Below are 12493 nucleotides of genomic sequence, written 5' to 3'. Positions count from 1 at the left end.
AAGTATTAATAGACTGAGGACATAGATATGACGATGCAGCGAATAGCACTGTCACCTCACTGAAAGCGGGTGCCGTAGAAGGAAAATGATGAATGAATGGTCCATTATGATGTCAAAGCCAAAACATGGCTACACCTGCAGACAATAATAACTCAGATTTGATCGATTGGCACTGTCAGCGAGAAATAGTTGTCCTTTTGCGGTTGTGGCGGACATGCAGGACTTGCATTAAATTTCATTCAATTTGAAAGTCGTATCTAATTGTATGGCCGATGAGAGGCTGAGCGTTGTGTTGGTTTTCCCTGTGAAGTTGGCTCTTGTGTTCGAATTATAGAGTATAATTTGAAGCATTTGTCAACTAAGTCTCCTTGGTGTAATTGCGCAATTCTTTTCAGTCATCTTGTGTGTAGATGTGCGTGCATGTGTGTGCGTCTGTGTGCGCGCTCGCGTGTGTGTATAATGCATATGTACAGTATATTAGGAGGCTCCCAACGATACTCTGGAGACAGTTTTATCTCTGACACCAGCCACATTGGGTTTCTCCTCCGAAGAGAAAGCAAGGGAGTAATCAGTCTCGTAATTCTCCCTCTATTGGGAACTAGAGGAGAGTGACAGCTTTTCATTGTCCCTCAGGGTTTCATTAGAAGCGCCGGCTTCTGCAGGGCTAGGATGCAACCATATGGCGGAGGACTGTTTAGCCGCTGGCAGCCAGACGATGTGGCAGTTACCACACAACATCGATTTCATTTAAACTCTTAATTAAATTAGGTTCAAGCAGTTCCTGATGTGTGTTGCATTCTATTGGGGGTCTGTGGGGGGGATGGTCAGCTGAATTTTAAACATCAAATTGTTTATCAACTGCTCATTTGGTTATAGAAGAGGTGGAAGCCCAAGTGGGAGAATAGCCTAATATACTGAAGAAAGAATCCAGGTGAAAAATTGCAGTGATTTGTCATTGAAGATGAAAAACTCTTTCCTATGACTGACCAGCAACCAGTCCAGGTTGTAACCTGCTATAGGCTGCAGCTCACCTCCAATGAGGATCAGCCACACGCACAATATAAAATTTATATATATATATATATATATATATATATATATATATATATATATATATATATATATATATATATATATATATATATATATATGTATGGATTTATATATATGGATTATATCACAAAACTCAAAAACTTTAAGCTAACAATAGTTGGTAAAAATGTTTTAACTGTGCAATTGAGAAAAAAAGGCTTTCCCACAATTTTTAACAATGAAAAAAAGAAACTACAGGGATAGATGTTTTCCAACTGAAGGTTGGAAGATTAAAAAAAAATCAACAACTCAGCAACTTGTTTCGTGGCAAACGTGGGCATAAGTGGCTCTAGAAAATGGATGGATGGACCAAACTTTGCTCTGTTGTTCTAAGTAATGATGTTGCCATAGATGTCAACAATTTACATTTTAAAATTGTTCCAACTTAAATGACTCGTTTTAACCCCCCAAATAATGCAAGCTTTTCATTTTTTTTTTAACTGTGGTGACATTTATTTGTAGCTATTGCAGACCAATAGCCATACATGAGAATAACAACTTGCTATCATTGAAAAAGTGAATGAAAGTGAATCACAAAAGCAAAAAACTGTGGAAATTAACAAATGAATTTGTCTATAAGAAAACCAAGTCATGTTTTTTTTTTTTTTTTTTCCTACCGGCCATGACCTTTGGTACACCTGCACAAGCTAATAATAATTTGTCAAAGTGAGAGTAATTTGGAATTGCCATGTAAAGTCATTTAAAAACTACATGCTTAAGTATGGTGCTTCTTTGGTCAATATTGTCTTAATTAATCACATTGGTTAACCTTTTACTGGGCACAGCAGCTGCTTTTGGCCGATAGTAAAGGGTTAATGGCCAATATAGTTTAGGTGACAGCTCTGAAAATGTGTGATTGTTGGATTATAGTGACAATGATATATTAGTGATAAAATGCAATACCCGCACTCAGGTGGGCGGTATTGGGCTTGTTTTCTCTTTTTTTGTTTATTAGTCCGTACTTCCCTCTCTCGGGTGTTTGCTGTGCTTCTGTCTCTTGCTGGTTTTCCTCTTACTGACGCACCATGTCAGCTCATATCTTCTCTCACACTAAATATGGTCACAAAGGACTCACAGGAAGTCAAAATACTGTAAAACATTGCAATGGCAAATAGCACAGCACACTTGCACGCACACACAGCTGGAGCTTGGCACACTACTGCAGTGCGGTTGCAGATGCAAGTACTGAGTTGTCGTATTGGAGAATTTGGCTGTGTTTAATGACCTAGATTAACCCAGTCATGGGCTGTGCATTTCCACCCCGGGCCTTCAGTGATGTCATATTTATTCCTACTTAATCAAACAAAAATGAATCATCAAAAGTATCATGTCAATGCATTTCCTGCTGTGTAAAGTTGAAGAAAAGAATCCTGTTTTTGAATGACGAGATGGAAATGAAAACAAGTTAAAAAAACGATTAATTAAATCATTGACAAAATGATATACTGTACACATTCTCCAATGAAAATAATCATTATTAGCAGCCCTAGACACAATGTATATATAAAAAAGACCAATATTTCACATTAAAGGCCTAGCAGACCACAAAATAGCCTTCTTTTCAATAAAACAGAACAAAAGGTATGGAGATTTTTTTTTCTAGGGTGTTTCTGTATTTCCCACAATAATTCTTTGCAGAAAATCTTTTACTGTTATAGAGCCCGTTTGTTTCTCTTATAAACAGTGACACGTTTATAAAGAACATGCATTTGTGGGATGAGTGCTCATTTGCCGTTTTTTGTTTTTGTTTTTGTTTTTGGGACTGGCTCTGCTATTAGGAACGCACAGTGGAATCTGTGGAGAGTTGTTATGTTCAGTGATGAGTGTATCTGAAGAACACAGTTTGGAGAAGACACGAAGAAGGCTATGCTGATCGCTGTGTCAATAGAATAACATTTTTTGGTGGAGAGAATGTGATGGTGTGGGGCAGCATTCTCCCTCATTGGAAAATTTAGGCCTAATGTGAAGGCAAATTGAATGCAGATATCAAGATTAGATTTTGTAACGAGTGGCAATTTAGTATCTTCACAGTTTGAGACTAAATTCTATGCTCCAAGATAACCACGCTTGCCTCTAAAGAGAGAGATTTATCGGACTATAACCTCTAGAGTTTGAAAGTGGAGAGTGTAGAAAGGCCTGCCAGCATTCCTGACCTAAACCCCAAATTGGGATCCGATGGGGTTTGCTGTTTGTGTGAGTGACTACCACAACCACGTCGGCCGACTTCATGCGACAAATACTTGGAGTAGAATGGGATGCCTTCACACAGCAGTGCGCGACCAGGCTGGTGGCCAGCATGAGGAGATGGTGGATGTACTGTAAATGGGTCTTCCCCGTGCTATAGAGGCTCCTGATTGGCAAATGAATACGTTTTTCAATTACTAAAATTGTGTTTCTTTAAAGAGTTTTTCAAAAGTACAAAGTTATTAGTCATACTATAATAAATTTGACAACCATTTTTTTCATATACTGTCAATACCTTTAAAAAAAAACATTTCCACCTGCCACCAACTGAAAATGACGCATCCCATGTTCTTTTTTTTACTGTAGTTTGGATCAAAATTTGTCTCAGTTGTTCCATGTGTTTTATGGAATGACGTTTTTTTTGTTTTTTTGGCTTCCCTGTTTTCACTTGTGTCGAGTTTGATAGTTTTGAGCAAACTCTCATGTCGGCCATTTGCATGCAAGGCCGGTTCCACTGCAGAGAGAAGAGAGGAGAGGCCTGCCAGCTCTGATTGGTCGTGGAGTTGCTAGACAACAGATGTCCAGCAGGCTGGGGGAGTGGACTACCTGTGGATGATTTGAAGCAAAGGAAAAAGTGCAAGGAGAAAATGATAGAATGGATTAAGGAAGTTTCGGTATGTGACAAACATGCCCAATCCCTCGTTCAATATTTACAACACAATTCAGCAAGCGCTTACGAATTTCACTGCAAGCGTGTGTGTGCGCATGCTTTTCAGGTCATAGATTTTCACCTTGTAAGATTAAATATACTGACATTCAATCATGTTATGTAAGAAATTAGCCAAACATAATAATAATAATATTAAAACAAAGTACACACATTTAAACGATGCTGTTCTCATGGTCTATAATTTTTATATATACCTGCTTATGTTGTCTTAGCCGTAACAGAAATCTTGTTATGGTTCACAGTTGTGAACGATGCTTGTGCAAATTTTGCGGCACAATGAAATTAGTGTTGGTTTTGAGAAGCACATTTACAGACAGTAAAATAAATTCTACACATTACACTGGTTTAAAAATGCTGTTTTTTTGGCATAACAGTGTATTTTTTTAAGTTGCAAAGGAATATTTGGAACCAAATGTGGTTTGAATTTATTTCTACTTCGGTTGGACATTTGACTACATTTTCTTGTTCAATATAGGGAAATTACACGATTAACCGTTGTGAGGTAATTTGTCCAAGCGTTTGATCTATACATCAAAGGCATTTCACATCAAAGAGAGAGCATTGAAATAAGACACTAGGGAGCTGAAATTTCATCCAGATGGTGACAACATGTCAAAGTTCAAGATGGCACAAAACCACTTTGGGTTAAAAAAAATGTTCAAACCTTATATCTATTGTTCATATTGAAGATATGAATTCCATTAATTATTTAAATGTTTTTATAATGTGGACCATCTATGGTCCCTAGGAGTTATAGTGTGTGTGTGTGCGTGTGCGTGTGTGCGTGTGTGTGTGTGTTCCTGTACGCCTATACTTGTGAGAACCGATTTGACTTTTCGACATATTTTGTTATCTTGTTCACATCTGGAAAAAACTCCGTTTTTTAAAATAAGCTTTACATCTATAGTTAGATGTGAAGTTATTGAAAAGATCTGACTGGTTGAAAGTACCGCTCTATAAAAATAAATATTGTATTACCTATTTGTTTCTCTACCTTTAGAACAGGGACCATGTACGGTCCTAAGGGTTTAAACGTTCACCGAATGTTAAGGCGTCTCAAGAGTTAAGAAAGAATAATATGTAAGCTTTGTGAATGCCATTTAAGCCTCCACCATGATAAAGCATTGTGGTCACGTCTGCCTTTCCTGGGTGGAGTTTGCATGTCCGCCTCGTGCTTATATGAGTTTTCTCTGCATCAGGTATTGAGGCTGTGAGTAATTTTTGTTTTGTCGGTGCCTTTTGATTGACTGGCAAACCCTCCCTGGCTCACTTACAATATTAATGACAATATTAATGAGGAGCCCAAGAGAAAATAAATGGAAGCAATACATAGGAATTTAGTGTCATTAAGTTGCAGTGAAAGACTTAAGGCTGAGACGAAGAGATACATTAAATGACCTTGCTTAAAGGGTTCCACTTATCATCCACTGATGTGATGACTGAGCGGCCCTTGTCGCCTGTCGGGATAACCCTTCAGCCTTCCTGCATTTGTCTTGAGCGCTGATGCAAGGTCCCAAGCCACATCACATGCGCAATGTTCTCAGCAGCTATACAGCGTCAATCAGGTCATGTACTGTAAGGGATCATGCTGTCCTCATCGATTTTCATACGTGTGGAATCCAACATGTCACGATCCGCAATAAAATAGATGGCAGCAATAAAACACATTTGTAAGGCTCATATGTTGAATGACGCATTTACAGCTTCCTTAATATGCGGAATGATTCGTTCATACTGAAAATGATAGGAAGGATAATGAATGTAAGATTAACAAAGCAGCTGGCACAAATCCACCTCCTGGTCCATGGCTCAGGGAGGAATGCATCTGTCTTTTGGTGCTGTTGTCTTAACTGCACTGTTTTCAGCATTTCTCCTCTAGTTTTTGCACTCTGTGTGACAAATATTCAGCATTTCACCCTGATGCCAACTTTACCGTAAAAGGTGCATTCTCAATTTTGCATGCTGCACTGGGAAGATGCTGCACATAAACAAACACTAATGATGCAAAGAAGTCAGCTGGTATTCTGAGCCGAACTCATTAAAAAAATACCAAGAAGAGCAGAGGCAGGAGAAAAGGGTTGGAGTAAAAAATAGGTGTCCTATTTTATTTTTGAAAAAAAAAAGAGAGAAAGTAGAACCCTCTGCTCTTTTCCCTCTCCCTCCCTTTCTCTTGCTAACTGTGTCCCGAGGCAAAGCTGTGAAGTGGGTCGCCTCAACACCGTGCTTCATCACTCATTTTAACCACAGCGCCTTCCAATCGTTTGTTCCAAATGGGAATCAGCAGATTTTGTGTTCCAGCAAAGTACACTGACTCACGACTTCAATAGGCACTCTACAACTAAAAACCCAATACCAGAGATGCGTCAAAATTATGCCTTCATTAAAATCCTGCACGAACAAAGCCAATCGCAATGTAGCAAATATTCATTGGATTTTTTTTTATCGTGCATTTAAAGACCATCTGAACTATTAATGTTCACACTGGTTCATGAGTGAAAAATTGCATCTTTTTTTAAATGAGATGTTGGGGTGCTCAAAATACTTCGGACAAAATATAATCATCCATCCATCCATCCATCCATCCATCCATCCATTTTCTTGAGCCACCTATCCCCACAAGGGTTGCAGGCTTGCTGGTACCTATCCCAGCTGACTTTGGGCTGTAAGCGGGGGACACTCTGAAGTGGTTGCCAGCCAATTGCAGGGCACATAGAAAATAATAACCATTCTTCCATCCAATCACACCTAAGGACAATTTAGTATGTCCAATACACCTGCCATGCATGTTTTTGGATTGTGGTAGGAAGTGGGCTCAGGGAGAACATGCAAACTGCACACAGGAGGGCAAGTTGCAACATGAACTCAGGTCCCTGAACAGTGAGGTGAATGTGCTAACCACTGCACCCCTGGGCTGACATAATTTGATAGAATTAACCTTCAAACCTTATGAATCAATTTTTGTGCTTGTTGCTTAACAGATAGCAGATTTCCACAGTTTTTGTGTCATGAAGGCACACTGCGGTAGTGTCTGTTAATGGCATGTTCCCAAGAACATGTCAGGTCACATTATTTCATCTAACACTTTAGTTCTGATATGGGAAGAGTTGCACAAGCCCGCCACATACACACACTTGCACACACACGAATACAATGCAGCCGACGCCACGTCAGATGATTCAGAAAGCCAATCACTGCGCTAAAAATAACTCTTTTGTTTTTCTGCGTTTGTGTTGCTTGTGTTTCTCTTTCAGATCATCAAAAGCTGGAAAGAGAGGCGAGGATCTGCCGTTTATTGAAGCACCCCAACATTGGTGAGCCGTGATTGCCGCCTCTCTAAATACAACGGGCACATAAACGTTGTGGTGATTCCCAGTAGTGGTTATTCTGGACAGCAGGCGTGTGAAGGAAAAAAAAAAGACACAAGCGTGTCTACGCGTGCACATGTGGGCCCTGAGGATTTATGGGCGCCATCTCTCATCTGAGTCATCAAAAAGAAACAAAAGCTTCTCACTTTTGCTGATGATCACATTGCCCATTTCCTCTTCCTCTTTCCATGTTCAAAAACCCATTGAACTTTTTTCTAGATCATAAAGCATGGTCCATCCATGTTCATAAAGTTGATCCTGAGATGTGCAAAGCTATCCTCTTGACAAAAGATGCCTACTTTGAAGAATACAAAACATTTTGGTTTGTACACCATTTTGAAATGCGGTCAATGATTCATTGTTCGTTTCCGTGTAGTCTGAATGGCTTTCGTCTTAATTTACCATACCTGAAAAAACAAATTCAACAAAATAACAAAAAAAAACAAACAACAAAATTGACTTTGAAAGCATTTCCTCAAAACGTTAAAGTAACAGCAGTGTAATACTTCTGTGTTATTTAAAAAATGTGCTTCTGTCTGTGGGTTATACTTTTTTGTTTTCTTCATCACTACAGTGCGCCTCCATGACAGCATATCAGAGGAAGGCTTCCACTATTTGGTGTTTGATCTGTGAGTCTTTTTCATTAAAACCATGCTGTTATTTTTTAGGCATTTTTCTAAAAGGGGACCTGCGGACCAAATTTGAGCATTTTGACTGACTGGAGTTTGTGTTGTTTTTTGTTTTTTTTCCCCCTAACGTTCTCTCTGCCCGTTCCCATAAAAACAAGCAAACAAAAAATCATAGTTCATGCCAATGGACCTCAATGGCTTCCGTTGACATTCTTTCATGTCAACAGTGTTGATGTATTTTTTGCACATCATTTAAATACCATTGAAAAGAAATTGATAGCACAGATTTAGTAGCTGAGGATTAAGGGTCATTGTATTGAACAGAGACACACTAACACGCTGTCTTGTGTCCGTCAGCGTGACGGGGGGAGAGCTCTTTGAGGACATTGTGGCCCGAGAGTACTACAGCGAGGCTGATGCCAGGTAAGATTCCTTTAAGGCCGCCGTGCTTGTCTGGCTTGTCTTTGCGGAAAACAACCGCGTGCGGCTCTTTGTGTATGGGTGTGTTTCGCGTATGGTCGTCTCTGAGGTGTGATGCAGCTGCCTCTCCTCGGAGGCATCTCAGAGAGCTATTTATAAAGGTGATTAACGACATATAGCCTGCGGAATTAATCATACACTGCCTACCTTGCAGTGCCAGCTATTTCTCCAGAGACGGCAAGAGGACAAAATACGGGATAACAGTGTTCTTGTGCCGTAGCTTTGGTTGGTCTACAACATCATACATAATTGTCTGATGAAGAGGACATGATGAATTGCTATGGGCTTGTTTCCTCGCCTCTTCGTCCCTTTCTTGTCCTTGTCATGCATACTGTATGATTATGTAAGAACGCTGTATGCTTATTCCTGCCCTCCTTCTGCCCTCAGCCACTGCATCCAGCAGATTCTGGAGAGTGTCCATCACTGCCATGTTAATGGGATCGTCCACAGGGATTTGAAGGTTTGTATGTCCCCTCCCCTTTCGCCCTTGGTTACTGTCTCTACCTTCTGTAACAGACAGTTATATTCAAAGAGACGGTAGAGGCGGAGCAACTTTAAGAGGTATCGTGTGCCATTTCTTCTTTTTGATAGACACCTTCTACACCTGCGCAATCTGTAAAGATCCAGCACAAGCACTGTATCAAAAACGGTGCTCTGTTGGAATGCTACTTGTAAAGATGGTGTTTAATGGCGTAGCACCGCATTTCATTGATAGGTGCTTGTAGCTGAATCCAAGCCTTCCACTGGTTCTTTCCGATTGTGCGTTTATCTAATATAATGGTCGCCAGGTGTGTTTCTTCAATCCAATGGGTGGTTGCAATCAACAGTCCACGACTTAATTTAAACAAATTCCATCACAGAAAGATACTTTCTGTGTTTTATTTCTTTCTTCATTTGTCATTTTAATTATCTAATCAGAAAACACGCAAGATTCAATATGAAAAATAGCAGAAGTGATTTTTTTTCTTTGTTTCTGTGTCCTCCATATTGTTAACTTATTTCATGTACTTCCACCCATCCATCCACCCATTTTCTATTTCACTTGTCCTCATTGGGGTTGGGAATGAGCTGAAGCCTATTCCACGAATCTTTGGACCAAAGGCAGGCTACACCAAGGACTGGTTACCAGCCAATCACACGGCACAAAATACAAAACAAAAGATATTCACTTTAGTTCACAAATGCGTACATATAGTTTTTAGTTCCCCTATTTAATCTACTGTGCTACTATTTAAATAGTTGAATGAACTTACAGTAATGTATAAAAATAAATTAATGAATCCAGTTTTAGTATTCATGTAAAAATGACTTTTTCAGCCTATTCAGAGTTCTGATGATCATGAGGCATTGATATTAATGTCACTTTTCAACAATTTCCTGTTGTGCAGTTGTTGTTTCATATGTTTTGGCTCAACGCATGCTCGTCAACATAATAATAATAATCATTTGCTGATACTAGTTGCATAGAATGACACGCTTTTACTGCGTTCTTTTTTTTTTTGTAAAGGCTGGTGTCTAAATCGTAGCACTGGAGTGACAGGAACAGGCGCAATCACAAATCAGGACCGCCATTTGCATAATTATGTAAAAACCATGCTGTGATATGAATGATATTCCTTGGTCATGAATATTCCAACGCTCGTCTGCATGCTTAAAATCTCCTGCGGGGTGGTTGTATGTGAAGGAAAGCAGCAGCCAGAAAGCACTCGTGAATATGTTCTAGCGAGTTTGGAACATGAGCGACAGGAAACAGACTAATGCTGAACGACCGTCATCATCCTCCAATTTGCACTTGAAGATTTTAGATACTTTTTAATTAGGCAAATTATCTCGGCATGTCCATTTGTCCTGCTGTCCCAAGTCTGCCCTGCCAATTTCACATAATGTCTGTGCTTAGATTCTGTAAATGTTAGAAAATGTATAATTCATTATATGGCGCTGTCGAAATGGCCTAAGGTCAAAAAGAACTTTTGTGCTTCTGTATCTGGTGCTGTGTTTCTGCCAAGTGGTAAAGTTCAGTTCAGCTTACTGTGGTAAACATTGATTCCATTCTTGTTGATGAGCATACAGCATACAGACATTATTAGCCATTCAACCATTAGGTGATGCATCAAGACAATGGAGTTGGACATCAAGACAAATGTCTTTTCTCCCCTGTAGTAGTGGTATGCTTGTTCCACCTATGCAATAATTGAACACTACTTTATTTCTGTCAAACTTTTTAAACTGGAAAATGATCCCAAGCTTGGGGGGAGTATTGTTTCCCCTTTGCTATGGTAACTCTGCGTATGTAAAACAGTAGCGCATGGTTCTTTAAGGCGGATATTTTTAGTCAACCTATTTTTAAAGTTTCCTTACCTGACTTAGTCGACTTTTTCCTCCAACCCTACTCTTAAATGACGACTTCCTTTAAGGAAGTAGAACAGTTCCTATGATGACTGACTAAAAAGAAGGTCCCATTTGGAAAAGGGTGTTTGTGTTGTATGCGGATGCTTATACAGTATGTGTAAATATATTGTACACTGACTGTGCTAAACTCATGTGGCACTTGTTTTGTCACCCACTCCTGTGAAACCACCTGTTTCTTTTCTTTACTATTAACACTATTTCCACTCATGGGCTCAAGCAGGCGGTCGCTATTGTTGTAGAAGAGCACTCTGGATCGCCTGAATCAGGATCCAAGAGCATCAGTTCAATGTAGCGTTATCCCTCATCGTTTTAAACTGCATGGGTCTTAATTGCATCTTTGGCCATTGGTAATGTAGTGGTTCAAACTGTGATTGGCTAGTGCTCAGTCCAGGGTGTAGTCCACCTTTCACCTTCACACTTCAGTTCACCGCAACCCTGTGCAGCATAAGTGGCCGCAAGGGAGACCCCCCCAAGGCACTGATTTAAGAGCACTTTAGTTATTTCACCCCTAATACTTTTGATTAGGATTTTGTTGAACTGATCTGGTTTTACATCTGTGTCTTGGGGCCTCTTGTTGCAAGGGAGTGTGACCTCTCACCTCTAACCTGTTTGACTCCGCCCCCCTGCAGCCTGAGAACCTTCTATTGGCCAGTAAGCTGAAGGGGGCGGCTGTCAAGTTAGCTGACTTTGGGCTGGCTATCGAGGTGCAGGGGGACCAGCAGGCATGGTTTGGTGAGTATTCGCAAATCTGTTTTCCAAACGGACTCATTCGTTGCTTTGTCACAGGCACACTAGATCATTTTTCATATCTCTTCCATTACTTTATTTCACTTCTCCAGGCTTTGCTGGTACCCCAGGGTACTTGTCTCCTGAGGTTTTGAGGAAAGATCCATATGGGAAACCAGTGGATATGTGGGCCTGCGGTAAATACCTTGCTGCTTGTGTGAATTAAAGCAAGCCTCGGTCATTTTCAGTTGTACATTATGTACATCATACACAAACTTCCAGAATTCTCTTGCATTTTTTAATGTGACTGGTCATCTTTATACAAATTGCACTATTTTATTTGTTATCTGTGTATTCAATAAAAATTCTCATACCACCCCAGGGGTGATTTTGTACATTCTGCTGGTGGGCTACCCTCCATTCTGGGACGAAGACCAGCACCGCCTTTATCAACAAATCAAAGCTGGGGCCTATGACGTAAGTGCAATCATGCACACGCATGGCCTGTATACACACAGACACGTACAATATTATTTGTTTATTAAAAAAAAATATATGAAATTGACCAGTTTTGGACATATTAGGTTTTGGCCAAATGCCATCTATATGCAATACTTACAGTATGTGTCTGAATATGAACTTACAAAAGACAGCAGATTACAGCATTGTTAGGGTAAAATCTTGTGCTGTCTTCCTATTGTAGCTTTCTTTGCAGTCACTCTTATTTTTCTATAATCCCTCTGATTATAAATTACAGTAAAGTAATGTAAAGTATGTATCATGTGAATAGTTGTGCCACAATTTCAACTTGGCCTTGTCACAGATGTAACTGACAATCAAACATGAGCCCTCACAACAAAAAGCAAATTACGTTCCAG

The 12493-nt window shown here is 39.8% G+C and overlaps 1 protein-coding gene across 12 annotated transcripts in view; it reads left to right on the top strand.

Annotated features, from left to right (window-relative positions):
* The window catches only part of camk2d2 (calcium/calmodulin-dependent protein kinase (CaM kinase) II delta 2), a 39985-nt gene that overhangs the window by 14243 nt on the left and 13249 nt on the right, over positions 1-12493 (top strand). For all 12 annotated transcript variants that reach the window (XM_088420461.1, XM_088420459.1, XM_088420460.1 and 9 more), the window contains exons 3-9: positions 7258-7317; positions 7946-8000; positions 8358-8423; positions 8868-8940; positions 11519-11621; positions 11729-11812; positions 11998-12092. In XM_088420461.1, coding sequence (XP_088276587.1) covers positions 7258-7317; positions 7946-8000; positions 8358-8423; positions 8868-8940; positions 11519-11621; positions 11729-11812; positions 11998-12092 — 536 coding nt within the window. The remainder of the gene's footprint in view (positions 1-7257; positions 7318-7945; positions 8001-8357; positions 8424-8867; positions 8941-11518; positions 11622-11728; positions 11813-11997; positions 12093-12493) is intronic.

This window comes from Hippichthys cyanospilos, chromosome 7 (genome assembly GCF_059441005.1).
Source record: "Hippichthys cyanospilos isolate Australia breed blue-spotted pipefish chromosome 7, RoL_Hcya_1.0, whole genome shotgun sequence".
NCBI classification, from domain to species: Eukaryota; Metazoa; Chordata; class Actinopteri; order Syngnathiformes; family Syngnathidae; genus Hippichthys; species Hippichthys cyanospilos.
Note: the sequence above shows the minus strand (reverse complement) of the source record. Positions and strands in the feature narration are given on the sequence as shown.